The sequence below is a fragment of the Rattus norvegicus genome, chromosome 2 (assembly GCF_036323735.1).
Source record: "Rattus norvegicus strain BN/NHsdMcwi chromosome 2, GRCr8, whole genome shotgun sequence".
Taxonomy (NCBI): domain Eukaryota; kingdom Metazoa; phylum Chordata; class Mammalia; order Rodentia; family Muridae; genus Rattus; species Rattus norvegicus.
This window is the reverse complement of record NC_086020.1, coordinates 207201039-207221521: the sequence shown is the minus strand read 5'-3', so window position 1 is coordinate 207221521 and position 20483 is coordinate 207201039. Positions and strand designations below refer to the sequence as shown.

Below are 20483 nucleotides of genomic sequence, written 5' to 3'. Positions count from 1 at the left end.
TAGACTGGGTGAAGTGGCATACTTATGCTCCCAGGGACTCAGGAGGCTGAAGCAGGAGGGTCAGAGGAGCTAAATATCACGAGTCCATCCACTGTCTAGGCAACATAAGACCCACTCTCTCATGACAGAGAACACAGACAGAGAGACACAGACAGACCATGAAATTACCAAATTAGCTATCACTTTATCCAAATATTAGTTACCAACTATGCTTGTTGGCATGATTAAAATTTACTATAACGATCAGATAAGTTATATCCATTTTATATCATAGGGTAAGAACTTAAGGAACTACGTTTGTTTTTAGGTAATTAGAGTATGATATGACAATCTAATCAGAGACAGAAGTTTTACAGCAAACATTTGTGATCTTTCCAATATTGCCAGCTCTACTGTCTGGAAGTTTGGAGGGCTTATTTTGTTTTTTAAAATGTATTTATTTTTATTTTATGAGTATGAATGTTTTATCTGCATGTATGGAAGTGCAATGCATGCATATCCAGTGCCCACAGAGGCCAGAAGTGGGTGCTGGATCCCCTGGAACTAAAACCCTGGACAGTTTTAAGCCACCCTATGTGTGCAGGAACCAACCTGGCTGCCCTGAAAGGGCAGGAGGTGCTTTTAACTTCCGAGCCGTCTCCTCAGCCCTAGTACAACAGTTTTAGTCCTTGCATCCTTGGTGTTTTGTATACAAGGCATTTAGCAAATATGCTCACATACAGGAAAGCCATTCAGCCTGTTTTCTACATTGGAACTCCCTTTCTCAACTTTTCAATTCATCACTATTTATTGTGACTAGCCTACATTTCAAAACTAGCATCTTAGCCAGCTGTGCTGGGGCAGATGTGCTGGGGCACATCTGTAGTCCCACCAGGAGATGCACGAGGATCAGGAGTTTGAGATCAGCATCAGCTGTACAGAACCTATTTCAAAACAAAACAGAAACAAACGCAAAAAGCTACCTTCTTGAACCCAGGTCAGTATCCTAGGTGAAATTACCTCCCTTTGTTTCTGTCTTTGGGTTTCTTAAGCTCATAACTGGAGCTGGTATAGGAGAAATGAAAGACAATGCAAATAGTTGGATGGAAGTTTTTCAAATCATAGGACTTAAGCTCGCTTTAATTTTATTGCTTTAATTTTAATTTTATTTAAAATGATTTTATTGGGCAAATAAATCACTAGAAAAATTAAGATGGAAAATTGTATAATATCTGATAGAATTGTTACAATATATAGCTAGCTATATTTTTGATGGCTTGTGTTGCGTTTTGTATTAACCATACTGCTTATTGAACTTTAAAGATGATGTGGTTTGGTGGGGGGCACATGATTGTGTTTGCAGATCTTGCATTACGATGTTTGGTTGAAACCTATGCTGCCAGTTTTAAGGAAAAGGATGAAGAACCTTTAGCCAAACGCGTAAAGAATGATAAAACAGAAAAAGAAAGTAACACTTTGGCCAAGGAAGGAAGTGAAAAAGATGTCCCAGAGACACGGACCCCTGTGGCTGGCATTGTCATTGCGCTCTGTTGTCACCACAGGTGTGACTGGAGACATTATGTGGGCAAAGAGTATTTCAAGGCTCTTGGGCTTGGCGCAGTGGAGTTCTACTATTTCCAGAGAATGAGTAGTTGGGCAACGTGTGGGATGAGGACGTCTTTGGAAGCCTCAGATGTTACTGCAGAGAGAAAAGATGCTCAGAAGGATGAGGAGGAAGAGCACGATGATGTAGGAGACAGACTCACGGATGGCAGCACTGACAGTTTGCCTGGGTAAGTGATGACGTCCGTAAACACCTCACTGCGGGGAGATAGTTTATCACCGTAATCTAGGCCTCCTGTGGGTAATACTGTAGGACCTCCCACAGATGCCTAGAACCCTAGGTGAAACAGAGCCCTACACGCAGCTACCCACTCTGTCAGTCGCGTAACCGAGATGGCTGCACAGCGTCTAGTGAGGGGGTAACATGCAATGCGGATTCGCTAGGGACGCTCAGGTGCGAGGCACAGGTCCGTTCCCCGGGTGGGAAGGAGTTGAGTGCCCGTGATTCACCATGCTAGGCAGCACGGCATTACCAATGGCTTGTTTTCAGAATTTTCCGTTTAATATTTTCAAACTACTGACCTTGGGCAAGGGAAACCAGAGAAATGAAACGGAATGGTTGTTTCTTAGTCTTTTGGCTGAGATCAATATAGAAAGTGAAGCTGAGGATGGAAAGGATTCTTTTTTTCTTAGGTGACTGTTAACAAAAATTTAGAAAAATGTAGCTTCTATCCTAATTTTGGAGTAAACTGAAGCATGTTTTAATTGTGATCAGAAAGGGAAGTCTCAGAAGCATCAGCCATGGTACCTATTGTGCTGCCGGCTCCTTAGCAGCCTTGGAGTAGATGGAGGGGCCGAACTCCTTAGGAACGTTTACCAACTTTTAAGTTTTGTGTGTTTATTCAATGTAGGACTCTTACTGTTGAAGAAAAGAAGAAAATAGGACATCTTTGCAAATTGCTGATTGACCAAGGCCGACTCCAGTATTTACAGCAGAAAGGCTTCAGTCCTGCCTTACAGTACTATACGGACCCATTGGTGTCTCTGGAAAATGTATTATTAACTGCTGTACCGGCTCATCTGTCATCGCAGGAAAAAAATCAATCAGTGAAAGGAAACATGAACATGATGTCTTCCACAAGCAAAAAATAAATAAATTATTTTTAAATTATATTTTGATAGTCACAAAAATATTCACCCAGTTGTCGAAGTATTCCTTTTCAGCGGGACTCTTTAAATTACTTTATCCATCAGACCGTGTAGAGCTGGGCGTATGAGTCAGACAGTTGACTTGGTCTTCTGAAAGATAGAACATCAGCATATAATTACAGTACGAACTCCGTGTCTTAATCTGGTAAACTTGTCTTTGGTTTTATCTGATAAGTTTTCATTTTTTTGAGCTCCAGCTGTAATAAACAGTAGAAGTTTATAACAAGAATCAATCTGAGTGTGAGGCTTTTTTTCAGTTCAGGTCTAGAAAGAGTAATTGTAATTTTGTCAAACACAGACAAATTTAGAAATGTAAGAATTGGCAAGTGGCATCTCCTTTGAAGTCCCAAAGCCATACCTATGTTTGTAGTCTCAGAGTCTGTCCTTGACACCAAAACTGAAGAGATGATTTTAAGGCAAAAGTATTCTTTTTAGGTCTTTCTTGGATAATTATCTAGGTCAAACTTCTAAATAATATTGTTTTAAACAGAAATCAAATTTGAAAGTTGCATATAACTTCTAAAATTAATTTAGTACTTTCTATCTATCTTTTATCAGCCTCTTTTTAATGTATAAATAACTTATATATATTATATTAATATAAATAAATAACTATAGAAAAATAAGGTGGTGCGTGCTTTTGGGACGCACAGAGGGGCAGTGGTGGCTCTCGCCTTCGACCCCAGCATGTGGGACGCGCAGATCCGCCTGCCTCTCACTTCCAAGTGCTGGAATTAAAGGCATGTGCCGATGCCAGCAGGAAAGTGATTGGGAATAAAATGGAAATTAGACAGAGAAGCTAAAACATCAGATTTAGGCCTTACATGTATGTATGGAGTCTGTGCTCAAACAATATTAAACCAAACATGTCACAGGACCATCATTTCCCCGCCTCCTCCCCTGCAGTTGTTTCTACATTGTGTTTTGTGAACATTATTTTAGTTGTAAAGATGCAGAGACAAAGACTCAGAACCACTAATTTTAGCCGGTAGAGTGACACGGAGGCCACTGTTGTATAACAACTCATGAATCTAATTTAACAGATTTTTAGTATTTCTGTTTAAATTGTTGCTTTATGTCTTATTTTGTCAAATATTGTTAATCATTTCTAAGTTGATTGCTAATATTTCCCAATCTGAAGAACATAAATGAAGATAATTTATTGTTTAAGAATTATTCTTGGGAGCTGGAGAGATGGCTCAGTGGTTAAGAACACCAAGTGTTAACCAGAGGTCCTGAGTTCAATTCCCAGCAACCACAGGGTGGCTCACACCATCTGTAATGAGATCCGATTCCCTTTTCTGGTGTGTCTGAAAACAGCTACAGTGTACGAATATATAATAAAAAAAATAAATCTTTAAAAAAAAAAAAAGAATTATCCTTGGGGTGGAGAAATGGCTCAGCAGTTAAGAGGGCTGACTGCTCTTCCAGAGGTCCTGAGTTCAATTCCCAGTAACCACATGGTGGCTCATAACTATCTAATAGGATCCAACACTCTCTTCTGGTACATCTGAAGCCAATGACAGTGGACTCATATACATTAAATAAATTTTTTAAAAAATTGTCCTATGTCATAGATGTCATTTATGTCACAATATTTGTTTTGTACCATTTAAAAATGTATGCCCAGAAATAAAAATATTCTACACTTAGTTGTATTTCAGAAGACATAGAGCATATCAAAAAAATTATACTGAAACAGTCCTATGAGCCATTGGCTCAATTATACATTCTGACAATGGTTCTGGGTATATTATGTGGAAATAAGCGTGTGCCCTTCAAGTAAGAAAAGGTTCCTATTTGCCCGACCTCTTTGTCTTGCCTCACATTAGAATGTTAATGTGGGCTAATGTGTATCAAATCGCTATTTCTTGACTTTCAGACCTTTCATGCTTAGCAAGCTCCCTTGAACTTCACATCCACCATTATAGCATCATGCATGTCCCACAGGTACTTCAAACTCCTCTTCAGCCTCTCCCTTGTCCTGCCCACCAATCCAGCCTCAGTTCCTCCATTCCCCAGCAGGCTACTACAATCCACTTGCTGCAGATGGGGACAGGTTCATCCTAAACACTTTTCCATAATTATCAATCCTGTCTTCTGCTTGACACTGGTATTGTCCTCTCTTTTCCAAAACTAGGCCACTTTGCCTTTGTTGCTGACCATCCCCCAGCTTCTCACACCGTTGCTTCTGTGAGCTCAGGCAGCTCCAATGGTTCCTTCCTAAATTGGGAAAGGGCTTCTCCTAGTGGGAAGGCTGTCCCTGTTCTCTCTGGTTGCACTTCCTTTCAGAGTAACGACCTGGTACTTGGAATGAGCCAAAAACCTTCCTTTTACATCCATAACTCTTTACATTCGAATTAATTACAAAATGGGTATTTCTGTTTCTATACTATTATTTCAGTGTTTTAATAACAACATAGTGCTCTTTGCCATATTTGTCGGATTTTGTTTTAATTCTAAAAACTTTGATTATAGAAAGGTTTAATTCTAAATTACGAGATTACATGGTTGTAATCTGTATATTATGCCTCATATTCTAAGTGTTGAATAAAGTCCATGTTCTCAGAATTTTTCACCTCAGGTCAAATTACTTTTTAATTATTACTTATAAATTATAAAAATCTCAGAATGATGAGGAAGGTCTGTTCATGCTCAATCTGACATGTCTATCACTTGGTAGACAAAAGTAATGATTCTTTAAGAATCAAACGGTGTGGGGGGTGGGGTGGAGAGATGGCTCAGTGTTTAAGAGCACGTCCATGGGAAGATGAGCTTTTCCACAACACGTGGAAGCTAGCAAGTGTCTGTAACTCCAGTTCCAGCGGATCTGACACCCCACATCAGATCTGCATTAGACCTTCATGTGCAGACATAAATGCAGGCAAAAAAGCACCCATACACACAAGACAAGTTAGTTAAAATCCACACTGAGGGCATAGCTGTATCTCAGGGACTGGGTGCTTGGCACGGTGTGAGTCCCAGCCCTGGAGAAGTGTATTTACAAAAAAGAAAAAAAAAATCAAGCACAAGGACATAGGACATGTCCCTTCCCTCGGTTGTGCGGCAAGCACTTGGCTGAAGTATTTCCTTCATTCCACTGAAATGCTGTGTTTACAGCGTCTCCCCTAGTACTCACCAGACTAATGAACGGAACCAAAATTCCTTTCCCCTCATTGAGTGTTGGCCAGAATGAAACGACAACATAGGGTGAGAAACCCAGCGAAGGATGACAAGATAGAACTTAATTGTGTACACATTTTCTTCAAAAATACTGAATCTGTGTTGTTCAAACCTCATACCTGTTCTCCGTGACTCTTGTATGTATGCGTGCATGAACTGAAGCCCAAATAACTCCTGTTCTTCCTCTCCATCTACGTCATCACTGGGAGGAAGTGTCACTTCCAGTCTTAGTGGGTTGTCTCGAAAGTTGACGAACCTGGCAGTTCACCAGAAAACAGTGCTTTTATAAGTGCCATAGAAGAAAGATCGAATGGCAGTATATTGAATTACTAACTTTTAACTGGCTTCGATAACAGATTATCTTGTTGGGATCTAATATATCCAAGAATCCGTAAGTTTCTTTGCTAGAAGAAACAGCATCTTCCTCCACCCCCAGCCCCAAAAGCTTACAAAGACAACTATTTGCTTGTAACATATTTCATGTGAGCAAGTTATAAGTATACAATGAATGCTACAAATACAGTTTGTGCCTATTTTATGGATCTGTACTTAACCAGCAAGTACAAAGCTAAAAGTTGCTAGATAAGTCAATGCACGAATGGTTTTGGTTGTAGAAGTTTTAAGTTCGTGTATCCACTACCTCACTCCTTCAAGAAAAATGCATTTTAGAGAGAATTTTATTGGAGTTCTACTAAGTAGCTTGTAAAACCAGTCTGCTTTCTATGGGTTATATAAGTTACCTGTGCCTACATGTAGTTATGAAGAAGGAAAACGGTCACTATTTTATTCCTTTTTGGTTCTTGTACTGCAAAGGATGTTTATGAAAGGTATAAAGAGGTGTATTGTAATACTGTCACCAACAAAAGACATTTCTTTAAATTCGTAAATCCCAGTACTGTTTTAGTTTCAAGAACTCTTGAATAATCTAGATTGGTGTTACATGAACACACTCAAGAAATAGTTAAATTCCAACACTGAAAAATATGTTTAAAAAATTTCTGAGCTGAAGAAATAGCTCAATAGTTAAGAGCATTGACTGCTTTTCTACAGGACCCAGGTTCTAATCCCAGAACCCACACGGCAGCCCAACCAACCCTCTACAAGTGTAGTTCCAGGAGATCTAATGCCCTCTTATACCCTCCATGAGCATCAAGGCACACAAGTGGTACACAGGCAAGACAACATGCACAGAAGGAAGTTTTCACACACACACACACACACACACACACACACACACACACACACAGTGACACAGTGTCAGGCAAATCACAACCCAAATGTTTCGGCCACAATCTGTTTTACTCTATTCTGCTTCCGGGAGTAAGCGTGGCGCGCTCGCACACCCTTTTACCTCAGACTCGTCATTTCTTCCATGCAGCCTGGAATATCTTGTAGCTTGTTGTTGCTGAGAACAAGAGTCCCCAAGTTTTTCATATTCCTGATTGTCTCTGGCAGGCATGTTATTTCATTCCTCTGTAGCCACAGTGTATGTAAACTTTGCATTCTGGAAAATTAGAATTCTGCAGTAGGTCACCTTGGATGTGAAAAGCTGAACTCATCATTTATAACACTTAACATTTAATTTTTAGTTAACTATAATAAATTATTCAGTTAATTATTATTATTTGATGTTTAATAAAATGCATTTATTGATTTAACGGACTTCATTCTTGCCGTTACCTAATTGCCAGGGGAATTACATCAAGAAATTCACTAAAGACTAGCTTTCATCCATCGGCAGACATGCCGCTTACGTGTCATGGTTTTCATAGTTTTCTAAATGTCTAAATGTTTTGTAAATGTCACCTAATACGAATTTTTAAAAAAATCAATAACTATTTAATATGCCCATACTGGGCATTGGACTCAGGCCAGAATGCCTGGGTTCAAATCCAGCTAATGGCACTTGCTGAGACTTGGGGATATGAAACAAACAGCTCTGTATCCTTTCCCTCGCCCTTTTGTCGCATGAGAGAGGAGCCTGGCACGGAATGCACTGTGCAGCGCCTGGCACGAAATGCACCATGTGGCGCACGTTGTTACTGCAGCGTGTTCTTGTTCATGTTTAGAAAATAGTTTCCTCCTCCCCAGATCCGTCTACATAATAATGAAAACGGGCTGCTGAAAGAATGAATTTTGAACTAGTTGGGTCTGTTGTGATTATTCCCGGGCTCCTAGCTGTCTGGCTTATCGCTTCTTCTTTTTCCTGGGTGGCTTCGAGTGATCAGTAGCAGAAAGTCTACTTTACCTGTCTAGTGTATCAGGAAGCTGTTGAAGGCTGTTGCTTCCCATATCCAGCCACTCGAGGGCAGGCATGTCCAGCACAGCAAGAGGGATTGTGGTGAACTGGTTCATGCTCAGGTCAAGGTGAGTGAGTTTTAACAGTTTGCTGAGCTAAAGAAGAAAGTGGGGATTTTAAGTAGTCGTCCGCAGTGTGAATTACTAGAAGGCTCACACGGATGAGCTGTTTCCTATAAAAAGTTCGTATTACATGAGCTTTAAGTAGTAGTCCACAACAGAGCACACATGAAAGCTGAATGACTTCCGGCATTCGCTTGAGCTTTGTTTAGACACAGGAGTCCACAATAAATAATATGTAAGGATAATAGAACCTGGCATCATGGTACATGCCTGTAAGTCCTACAGACTGAGGGCAGCATGGGCTACACTGTCTCAGAGATGTGGGACAGGTAAGTGTGGTGGCCCAGGCCTTCAATCCCAGCAGTAGAAGCAGAAGGTCTGAAGTTCAAGGCCGTAAGGTCTATGTGGTGAGTTCCAAGACAGCCAGACCCACACAACAGACCCTCTCTCAAAAAAAAAACAAAATGAAACAAGCAAATAGATCAAGGATAAGGTAAAATGATTTTCAGACCCAATTTATCTTCCAAGATAAAGAAATTCCAGGGTTAACAGGACCCGTGTGGCAAAAGCGTCCCCACCCCAGGAAGCACCTCTCCTCTGCTTTCATCCAGTGACTGAGAACTATACAGGGAAACGTAGTCTTGAAGGTAATGAGTCCAACTTACTTGCGTTCACTATCCCAAACGCTGAGCGTACCCCATAATACTTCTGTGTTAAAGGACAGTGGCTGACTGCAAGCCCTGCACCACACAACACTGTGCTCAGCCTGCCAGTAAGAACGTGCTGCCGTGTCAGTCCTTTCTGCTTCTCAGAGCCAGAGCCTCTCCGGAATCGGATGTCTGTCATGCACACTCTTATACTTTGTTACTGTGTGGAAATGTTCGCATTTCTAATTCATCACATTTTTTCCATGAAATGTATTATTCCATGGTTCTTACTCGTTTTGAGTCAGGGTTTCCCTGTGTTGCCCTGGCTCTTCTGGAACTCCCTCTGTAGACAAGGCTGGCCTCGGTCTCTGGGATGAAGGGTGTGTTCCGCCACTGCCTGGCTATGGTTCTGATATTTAAGGATTATGTTGAACTTCCTTTCTTTTACTTGCAATTTCCTCTTACTGCTTTTGTGTCTCTTTTAGAATGTTTGTTGAGAGAGTATGACTATGAAGCTCTGACTAGTCAGGAACATGCAGCCCCAAACTCACAAAGATCCAGCTTCCTCTGCCTCCAGAGTACTGCGTAAAGGTCTGCACCATGCCCAGATCAGTTTTAAAATGTATTCATAGAGGGGGCTGGAGAGATGGCTCAGCAGTTAAGAGTGCTGATTGCTCTTCCAGAGGTCCTGAGTTCAATTCCCAGCAACCACATGGTGGCTCACAACTATCCGTAATGGGATCTGATGCCCTCTTCTGGTGTGTCTGAAGACAGTGACAGTGTACTCACATAAAATAAATAAACAAATCTTTAAAAAAATGTATTCATAGTAATGCTTATAGCCCCCGTTTTACTTTATCTAAAATATCTATTAAATTACTTCTGTTCTCCACTTTTATGTGAAAAACTAATTATGTGAGTGGTTTGCTGTGGCACTTAAATAATTATGTTAACGAACAATTATGACAGCCATCACACAAAGGAAATGGCATTATTTCTGTTTTCTGGATGAAATGGTTCAAAAAGATCATGTAAGTAGATGAACTCAAGGTTTTATAGACCTAAAGCCACAAAATTTCTTCCTTCTTTATCCTACTGAAAGTTCTAAAATATAAGCATTTAGTTAATATTTACAAAACAGACTATCCATTTGGTTGCTGAGGTTCTGTATTTTGAATTCCTTCGGTCCCATCGTAAAAAGCCGGACATGAGAGCATTCCTGAAACCCTGGTGCTGAGAAGCAGAAACAGAAGGGGACAAGTGGCTTGTGATTGGGGAAGACACTTGATGACATCTAACCTATACATACTTGCATACATACATGCATTCATATGTGGATACATGCTTGCACAATGCATATATCTCACACATGCATTAATACATGTATACACGGCACATGCATACATCACACACATGCATACATGCATGCACACACAAATGCATACATCTCACACACAAAGCATCATGATTCTGTTTAGTAGGTCATTCCATTTCTCCAGCTTTACACTCAAGCCAAGGATAAAAACACATTCTTGAAAACTGTTTCAGGCTTTTCCCATTGTCAAACAATTCAATGTGGAGTGTAAAAGGGTGTTTTTACAGGTACATGTCCATATGAAGGAGGTAAAATTTAATGTCTGGCAGAGGAGTCACCAATTGCTGGCCCCTCAGTAGTACTAGAAGCCTTTTTTATTGTTTTATTTTCTTGAGACAGGGTCTCACTTTGTAGCACTGGCTAGCCTGTAACTTGCTATGTAAACCAGGCTAGCCAAGAAAAAGAGGTCTACCTGCCTCTACCTCCCAAGTGCTGGGATTTAAAGCCACCACATCTATCTAGAATCTTTTTATTATAGAAGATTAAAAAATAAAACCAACAGTCTTATATTTGAAGACAGAAATATAAGAGATACAAGAAGACAAAAAGAAGACAGAAAAACAAGAAGATAAACAATTTAAATTAGCTTCAGGAAATACCTGAAATTGACCAGATTCACTAGACCCCTCAATCCCAAGAGTAAACAATAAAGACCACTGAGCATCCTCTCAGACAAGCCAAGAATCAAGGAAGACTGAGACAAGACCAGCTGCCTAGAAGAGGTTTAGACCAGCTTTGTCACTTGGAAAGGACATTCTCCAACTTGTAGAGCTGCCTGCAGGCTATGCAGTATGCTCCAGGTCCCAGCTTTAGTGGTGACCTGTACAGGGGTGGGCTTTGGTGATGCAGCTGTCTGCGAGTTATTTCTGCTCCTGTGAGTAACGCCTCACCTATATATTCACATAAGGATCCCCGGTGAGACTCATGGTTCACCAAGTTGGACTTCGGTGGTACCTGTATGTTGATCTGTTGTGGGCTCCCTCTCTGGGAGTAAACATGTTGCATATCCCCAGGAAATGTCTTGTCACACAACAGTAACCTGTCTCAACAATCTAAGGTGAAGAGACAGGTTGACAACGAGTCCAAGTTCACATAGCTTGTTAGTGACAGAGCCCATTCCTGGAAACAAAACCTTGTGTTTTACAAACCATACATACTGACCTTCCTACATATAGAAATTGTCCCTGTCACCATTTTTTTCATGCTTTTATTAAATAAAGCCAACATATGATGAAATACCCGTGCTATGTTTGCAAGAGCCCTGGGAGGAGGGACTATTACTGATAACATGTCCAGTGGTTTAGAAAAGAAAACTCTTATATACTCAAAGCAAGAAAAAGGAATTGTAGCTTTTTTCAAATGTTCTTATTTTTCTTTAATACTTTTTTCCCCCCAGAGCTAAGGATTGAACCCAGGGCCTTGCATTTGCTAAGCAAGCACTCTACCACTGAGCTAATTCCCCAACCCCTTGTTCTTATTTTTCTTAATTTTGGTCTTGCAAAGTCATTGTTTTCAAGGCAAAAAAAAAAAAAAAAAGCATAGAAACTTCTCGCTGATTCTAAGAGCATTCATTTGTTTGGAGGGTAACACGGCAGTCTTTGTCAAGTGAATGAAAGGCATTTCCATTCTGCTTCCCTTTTACTTGGCAAAGCCTAGGACGCCATCATGAAGCATACTTCCTATAATCCATGTCTTACGTCTGTCTGTTTCAGGACTGAGCACTTAATAAAAATCAACCAGGAAAAGAGGTTTTCTATTTTCTCATTGTTTGATTTTCATAATAATCACATACATATTTATTCAAAAAAGCATTAATTCAAGTTTACAGACATATACTTCCAATCCTAGCACTTAAAAAGCTAAGGTGTGAAAATTGGTAGTTTGAGGCCAGCCTAGGCATAAGGAGTTCAAGGTCACAGTGAGCTATGCAGTAAGATTCTGCCTCACGACAGACAGACAGACAAAAAGCATGAAGGGCAGAGTAGCTCAGTAGCAAAGGGTTTGATCAGCATGCATGAGACCCTGAATCTAATCCTTAACATGGCCAAAATAAGCAAGCATGTATGAATAACCACTATACAACCCAGGCTTCTCCTCGTTGTGGGAATTTTAAATGATGTTAATAGTTCTCAGTCTTCTCTTCAAAGAGAGAAACTCAGTCATCAAATAATGCAGGATAATGACAAGAATAGAGGAATCTTTTATGCTAAGTAGAGTTTATTTTAATAAAAAACTTGCCTTTTGGTTAAAAATGCTTTTCACTAAGTATTTCTATTTCTAAAATAAAATTTGTTACATTGGTTTTATTTTATTTCAACAATCGCATGCCTCAGAAACAAACTATTAGTAGACACAAACAAAACAGACGTTTAGATTTTCTGACCTCTGTCGGGAGGTCGCTTATATCTCTGTTTACAGCCAGTTCTAGCTTCTCCAAGCTGGCACAGTTGCTCAGTTCTTTGGGGACAGTCTTGATTTTGTTGTAGCTAAGAATCAGTTCCTGAAGTCTAGTGAGCAGTCCTACATAACAACAACAACAACAACAACACAGGAAGCAGATGGCCTCAGTGTTTCCAGCCACCAAGCACTACTTACATACTTAAGTTACTTGCCCATTGGCAAATTCAGTTATTTTCTTCTTCCCTCTTCCCATCTTTCCACAAGGGAGGGGTATTTCCCTTCTGCTATATCTATACTATGTGCTCCAGATTAAGATAGCTATAGATGGTACGGTCCCTGTCTGCCATGCACTAGAACCTGGGCTCCATCTTCCACACAAAACCCATAAATAGCATACAACATTCTGAACAACGTTGTGTAGGGGGACATTGTCCCACCGTTTGATAAATTTTCTTTCTTTCATGCCTTCAGTGTGTTCTAAGAGAGTTAACGGAGAAATGTTGTTTTCAAAATATACCGAATATTTGGAAATATTTTCACATAGAAATTTTATCTATCACCCCAATAAGTCCAAAAGTTTGGAACCTCTGAAGACTGAAGTTAGATGAAACATTTAAAATGTTTTCAACTTTCAGAGATATATAAAGATAAGGCCTTATTCCATGTATTTGAGGGTGGGGGTCTGAAAAAAAAATCAAAGAAAAGCATATACTGGCAGGTAGATAAAATATCACAGGAATAAAAGCAGTGTTCCTTACCAATGCCTCGGGGGATCTCTGAAATTGTGTTCCGAGATAAGTCTAGAACAATGAGATGCTGGAATCTTCCAATGAATTCAGGAATTTTCAACAATCCGGTCCTATGAAGTTGCCACTCCTGTAGCTGATTCAGTTTCAGTAAGGAAGAAGGGAGAGTCTAAAGTAAAAAATATGTGTACCATTACTGCATTGCCTGAACTTTTATCTCAAACATTGAGCCATTCTGTTGTGGCAGTACGGGATCTGTAGAAGCACTTGAGGACAGTTGTCCCTTAACGGGCCACATCTCCAGGTACTCTGTGCTACTTCTACTCCTAGAACCTTGAGTTTTAATATTTTAATTGCTATGATTTTATTCTCACTTTTATACGTTATTATTTATTTACTTTATCAATTTTGCTAAATCTTCACATCTCAACCATAGTATAATAAACAAAAATGTCATATTTTGACCAATAATGGACACACATAGAAGTCTGTCCTAATGAACAAATCTTTTGTGTTAGGCTATCCAAGAACACATACATAATTAAAAACGTGAATATTTCAGGCCTGGTGGTGATGGTGGCTCACGCCTTTAATCCCAGCACTAAGGAGGCAGAGGCAGGTGGATTTCTATGGCTAGCCTGGTCTACAGAGCTAGTTCCAGAATAGCTAAGGCCACACAAACACTTTCTCAAAACCACCCCCAACACACACACACACACACACACACACACACACACACACACACACACACACACACACACACAGAGAGAGAGAGAGAGAGAGAGAAAATTATATTAAAAAAATCATTTCAGTAATTTGAATTTCCCTTATTCTTTTATTATAAGAGTTCGTTTGTTTTGAGACAGGGTTTCTCTACAGGGATCTGGCTTGCCTAGAACTCTCTGTATAGACCAGGCTGGCCTTGAACTAATGGAGATCCACCTGCCTCTACCTCCCAAGTACTGGGGTTAAAGTTATAAGTCACCACTTGCAGCCTATTTTACTAGTTGTTGCTGGTTTTGTTTTGTTTTATCCTTGTCTCAAAACAAACAAACGAACGGACAAACAAACAAGCTAGCTAGCTAGCTAACTAACTAACTAACTAACCGACAAACAAATACCCAAGAGATTTGAGCTCAGATGGGGAGGGAGCAAATGCACTCTTTGACAAAGAAAAAAAATCCTTGTGTTTTATGCTTCTTTTCTGTTGTTCATGTTGTCCAGATCCACTCGTGCTACTCTGTTGAGAATTCCTGGCTCTCTATCCTAGTCTGACATATAGTCTCAGTGTACGCTCTCAGGCCTTCATGCGACGCGGAGCTCGGAGAATCAAGGAGCCCTTCGAGAGCGTCCACACTTACCTTCCATTCCTCTTTCTCTATCCTTAGAATGATTCTTCCATCTTCCCTGGTCACCTTCTCTTTCAGCTTAGTTAAACTCACTCGGTCTTCCCAGATCCGCACTAGCCTAAGACAGCAGAGCGTCTTTTAGTCACAGGTAACGACAAAATAGCATTCCAAAGGCCCGATGCAGCAGGGGAAGAAATAGACAATAGCTGTCTCTGACGGGCCACATCTCCAGGTACCCTGTGCTACTGCCACCCCCAGAACCTTGACTTTGATTATTCCTTAATTGTTAAGATCTTATTCTCACTTTTATACAAGTTATTATTTGCCTTATCATTTGTTGCTAAACCTTCACATTTCAGCCATAGTAGAGTAAACAAAAGTGTCATATTTTGACCATGCTATGGATGAATTTGAGAGAAAGCAAAGGTAAAGGGTGAGTGGGAGGGGCTGAAAAGAAGAAAGACAGGGGTGGGGGTGGGAATTATGTGTGATTTTGGAAAAAAAATTACCTCTGAGCCAATGGCATTAGACATCAGATGATGGCTGGAGAGGTGGCTCAGTGGTTAAGAGCACTGACTGCTCTTCCAGAGGGCCTGGGTTCAGTCCTCGGTACCCACATGGCATCTCACAACCATCTGTAACTCCAAGAGCTCACAGCCTCACACAGACAGACATACAGGCAAAGCACAAATGCACATAAAATAAATAAATTTGAGGGGGGAAAGGCTGGGGAAATGGCTCAGTGGTTAAAAGTGCTATCTCTTCTTCCACAGATCCTGAGTTCAACTCCCAGCAACCCCATGGTGGCTCACAACCATCTGTAATGGGATCTGATTCCCTCTTCTGGTGTGTCTGAAGTATACTCATATACACAAAATAAATAAATAAATCTTTAAAAAAAAGAGTTTGAGATATTAACTTTAAGATATGTAAGGAAGATATTAATCTTTCCTTAGATTTTTTTCCTCATTGTTGAGGATTGAATCCAGGTCCTCATGCATGCTAGGGAAGGGTGCTACCAGGTTTCTTTAAACTCACAGAGCCCAGAGGGTCTGATGGCCGTCACACAGCTCCGTGTGTGATGCTTCCTGTCATTGATTGTTATTATTACTGTTACTATTTTGAGACGGTTCTCACTGTGTAGCCCTAATTGGCAGAGATCTGCTTGCCTCTGCCTCCTGGTGCCGCCCCCTTATTTAGTTCTGCATATCAAGTAAGCAAGGCATGTGCACTGCTGGGAAGATTATCTTGGAGAGAAAATAGCAAGTCTGAGGACTTACAGGTACTGACCCGAGGCAGTCAAGGTCATCAAGACTAGAGGTAAGAAGACGTGTCGCTCCTATCCTGGCAGAAGAGCCTGTGCAGCATGCAATCTTTCTGCTTATTGCTCCTGGCACCTCCTTTCTCTGTAAGTGTCTTTTAAAAAATGCATGTGTGAACATGTTCATGTGTTTGTCCGGGTGCCCATTTGTGTACAGGTGCAGGAGCACATGTGTGGAAGCCCCAGGACAGTAGCAATGCCATCCTCAGAAACACTGTGCACCTCCTTTTAGACAATATCTTCCATCATCTTGGAATATTGAAATTATTACCAATTCGACTGACTGATCAGGGTGCCCCAGGGGTCCTCTCATCTCTGCCTCCCCGGCACTGAAATTACATGCTTACTTAGTGCCACTATCCTGGCTTTACAATGTGAGTGCTGAGACTTAAACTCAGGTCCTCGAGGTTGTAACGCAAGTTCTTGACCAAATGAACTATCTCCTCATCCACCTCCCCACCCCCAAATCTTTCCTTTCCCAACTGCTGTAGTATTCTACTGTGAAGAGACACCATGACCAAGGCAACTCTTACAAAAGAAAACATTTAATTTGGGTCTTGCTTACAGTTTTAGAGGGTTAGACATCCATGGTAATCACGGCGGGAGGCAGACAAGAATGGTGATGGACCATTAGCTGAGAGACTTTTACCTCCTGATCACGGGCAGCAGGCAGGGAGGGAGAGGGGAGGGGAGGGGAGAGGGAGGGAAAAGGAAGGGGGGAAGAAGAGGGGAGGGAAGGGGGAGGAAGAGAGGCAAGAACACTGGGCCTGGCATTGGCTTTTAGAACTTCAATGTGACATACCTTTTCTAGCAAGGTCACACCTACTCTAACAAGACCACACCTCTTAATCCTTCCCAAACTGTTCCGTTAACCAAGGACCACTCATTCAAACATAGGAGTCTACGGGAACCATTCTCATTCAAATCACGACACCTAAAATTTTTTCATGTTCCAAGGTTGAACTCTGCAGCACTCACATAGTAGTTCATTAACATCCTTAACTCTAGTCCCAGAGGCTCTAACACCCTCTTCTGGCCACCAAGGGCACTGCATGCAAGAGGTACACAGACATACACGCAGGCAAAACACCCAAGCATATAAGAATAATAATAAAGAAGAAAAGTAAAGACTCTTTTAAGGGTTGGAGCGATGGCTCAGTAGTAAAGAACCCTTGATGCTCTTCCAGATAACCTGAATTCAGTTCCCAGCACCTACAGGGCAGCTCGCAACTGCTGTAACTTCAGTTCTAGGGTATCCAGTGCCCTCTTCTGGTCTCTATGGGTACATGCACAAATGTAGATAGACCTACATGCAGTCAAACATTTATATGCATAAAATAAAAGTAAAGCTTCTCAAAGAAAAATATCTTGAGTTTTCAGCAAACAAAAATCTGTCAAATTCAGTGAAGCTCTTACTAAATATTGTTTTCAAATACGAGGTTATAAGTTTTTCACTGGGCTGGAGAGATGGCTCAGTGGTTAAGAGCACTGACTGCTCTTCCAGAGGTCCTGAGTTCCAATCCCAGCAACCACATGGTGTCTCCCAACCATCTGTAATGAAATGTTCTCTTCTGAAGTGTCTGAAGACACCTACAGAGTACTCACATATAAATAAATAAATCTTTAAAAAATAAGTTTTCACTAATCTAAAACAACTTCACAGCATACTTTTGCTGAAATTCCTTCTCTCGTTTCACATCTTCATGATGTTTCTTTATTCTTTCTTCCCAGACTTCCTTTACAGTGCTGACGGCCCCGGTACAAACCACACTTTCTGTCATGATGTTTCCACATTGTAGTCAAGTCATCTACTTCATTGAGTTCTGAAGAGTCGAGTCACAGGACACCTCAGACAAGACCTAAGTATACCAGACCGGGGAAAACATCATGTCTCAGAACACCAGTGATCACCATAACAGTCATGAGAGGTAATGTCTGTTGGATACCTGTATCTTCCCAAAACTACATTTATTTATTTATCTCTTCCTTCCTTCCTTCCTTCCTTCCTTCCTTCCTTCCTTCCTTCCTCCCTTCCTTCCTTCCTTCCTTCATTAGTGACAGACAGAGTCCACTGTGATGCCCAGTTCATTCTCAAACTCCTGGGCTGAAGCTCTTCCCACTTTTAGCTTCCCAAGTGTGTGGGAATACAGGTGCACACCAGCCCGTCCAGCTGTTCTACATATATTTGCATGCCGTATCTTGTTTTATTTTATTTTATTTTTTGGCTTTATGAGACAGATTTTCTCTGTATAGCCTTGGCTATCCTAGAACTCACTCTCTAGGGGAGGAGACCTACCCTTGGAACATGAAAAAATTTTAGGTGTCGTGATTTGAATGAGAATGGTTCCCGTAGACTCCTATGTTTGAATGAGCGGTCCTTGGTTAACGGAACGGTTTGGGAAGGATTAAGAGGTGTGGTCTTGTTAGAGTAGGTGTGACCTTGCTAGAAAAGGTATGTCACATTGAAGTTCTAAAAGCCAATGCCAGGCCCAGTGTTCTTGCCTCTCTTCCTCCCCCTTCCCTCCCCTCTTCTTCCCCCCTTCCTTTTTCCTCCCTCTCCCCTCTCCTCACTCTCAGGTTGGCCTCAAACTCCACCTCCACCTGCCTCTGTCACTCATGTGCTGGGATCAAAGGTGTGCATTCTGACAGCGCATACCTTGTTTTAAACCCATGTAAAATATGATATGAATATTTTCATTGCCTTTAATATTAACACGAGGAAACTAACCCTTAAAGGAGCACACGTGGCCTGAGCAGGAACTGCTGCCCAATCTGCTTCCTTTGCTACCATCTCATTCACTATCATGAAAACCTGCAACCTAGACTTGCATCCAACTATGGGAAAGCAATCAAACAATGGGTACGTTAGGTAAGTCTGGCAGCCTCAAGATGGCTCGGTGGGTAAAGGTACTTGCCACCAAGCCTGACAGCATGCAGAAGCTGGGGGTACCCCAGCTGAGTCTAGAACATACAACATAGGGCTTTCACACAAGAAATTAATTAAGCCTGTTTTTTTTTATATGGCTAGAGAGACAGCTCTGTGACTAAGAGCACTCGCTCCTCTCCCGAGGACTGAAGTTTGGTCCTCAGCAGCTACATCATGAGGCTCCCACTGCCTGTAACTCCAGTTCATAGGGATCTGATGCCCTCTTCTGACCTCCAAAGGCAAACACATGCATGTAGTACACAATTCCACAGAAATGCACACAGAAGTCCATATGTGGTATGCAATTCCACAGAAAGGCACAAAGAAATACATATGTTTAGAAATAACATAATAAGTAAATATCCTTTTTACATTTTTATGAGAAAGAGTAGGAAAAGTTTTAGGAAGCAGGAAGCAGATCATGCAGAAGATAGAAAGTACAGAAGCAAGAGGCCACAGGAAGTGTGACTGTGACCAGGCATAATAGTATGTCTGTTGATGGGCTGAGGCAGGAGGATGGTAAGTTTGAGAGCAGCTCAGGATACATCACATGGTACCAAAATAAGAAAGGAAGGAAGGAAGGAAGGAAAGAAGGAAGGATAAAGAAGGAAAGAAAGGAAGTCAGGAAAGAATGGACAGATAAGAGAGGGCGAGGTGGGAGGACGGAGGAAGGAGCCTTGAAAAACATGTACTGGGGACCTAACTGCCTGGGCAAGTCCCCTAGAATTTACTGTATCAGATATTAATAAAATTGATGAACTAAGTACTTTCAATAATATAAAATTAAAATATTTATATGAATGCAGGCCATCTCCATATTGTATTATTTTTATATAAAACTTTCATTCATTAACTTATTTCACTGTTTGACATTGAATATTGGTCATCTCTAATACTAGTTCCCCTAAAATGACAGATCTGCTTTAGAAAAAAACAAGTTTGTAACAAGGCATTTATTTCTGCATCTTAACTCCTTTGGGAAGGAAAGACACACAGCACAGCAGCGAGGTAAGTGTGCCTGCCAATTAATCAGCGGGGCAGTGACTTCCAAAAGTTAAAACAGCCAAAGAAACACAATCTTAAATTCTAACTTGCAGGGACGCCTATCTCTTGTGCCCCAGAGGATGACAACCATGTGAATGACTATAGCCCCCTTAAAAGGCTCAGAAGCTAAACCTGTGTTCAGTTGGTACACTTTTTCAGTGAGACCACCACCAGCACTTTCTTTATGCAGAAGGAATGGAGGAAAATTGTTTCAGAAAAGCACTTACCATGGGGGATGCTGCAGCCAACACGGAGCCAGAGCTCCCCAAGTCTCAGCTCGGATCAGATCACGAGGTGATTTTTCCCCCAGTGTGGATCCAAATGACTATAACTCTCTGTCAGGCTGTAACCAAGTGAAAAGTAATGTCAGCCTCGTTCTA

At 41.1% G+C, this 20483-nt stretch overlaps 2 protein-coding genes across 14 annotated transcripts in view; one reads left to right on the top strand and one right to left on the bottom strand.

The window, feature by feature from the left end:
• The window catches only part of Trmt13 (tRNA methyltransferase 13 homolog), a 15069-nt gene extending 10946 nt beyond the window's left edge, over positions 1-4123 (top strand). For 7 of the 12 annotated variants that reach the window (XM_039102948.2, XM_039102949.2, XM_039102953.2 and 4 more), the window contains 2 exons: positions 1343-1772; positions 2454-4123. In XM_039102948.2, coding sequence (XP_038958876.1) covers positions 1343-1772; positions 2454-2694 — 671 coding nt within the window. In that variant the 3' untranslated portion in view covers positions 2695-4123. Of the gene's footprint in view, positions 1-1342; positions 1773-2453 lie in introns of those variants that run through there. The other 5 variants (XR_010063655.1, XM_063282408.1, XM_063282407.1 and 2 more) reach the window with 3 other exon arrangements.
• Positions 1147-20483, bottom strand: Lrrc39 (leucine rich repeat containing 39). Of its 2 annotated transcripts, none has more exon segments than NM_001109637.1 (9): positions 1147-2841; positions 6054-6190; positions 7286-7438; positions 8183-8328; positions 12701-12837; positions 13476-13632; positions 14825-14930; positions 17802-17992; positions 20331-20483. In NM_001109637.1, coding segments are annotated over 8 exon segments (1005 nt in total). In that variant the 5' UTR covers positions 17915-17992; positions 20331-20483; the 3' UTR covers positions 1147-2785.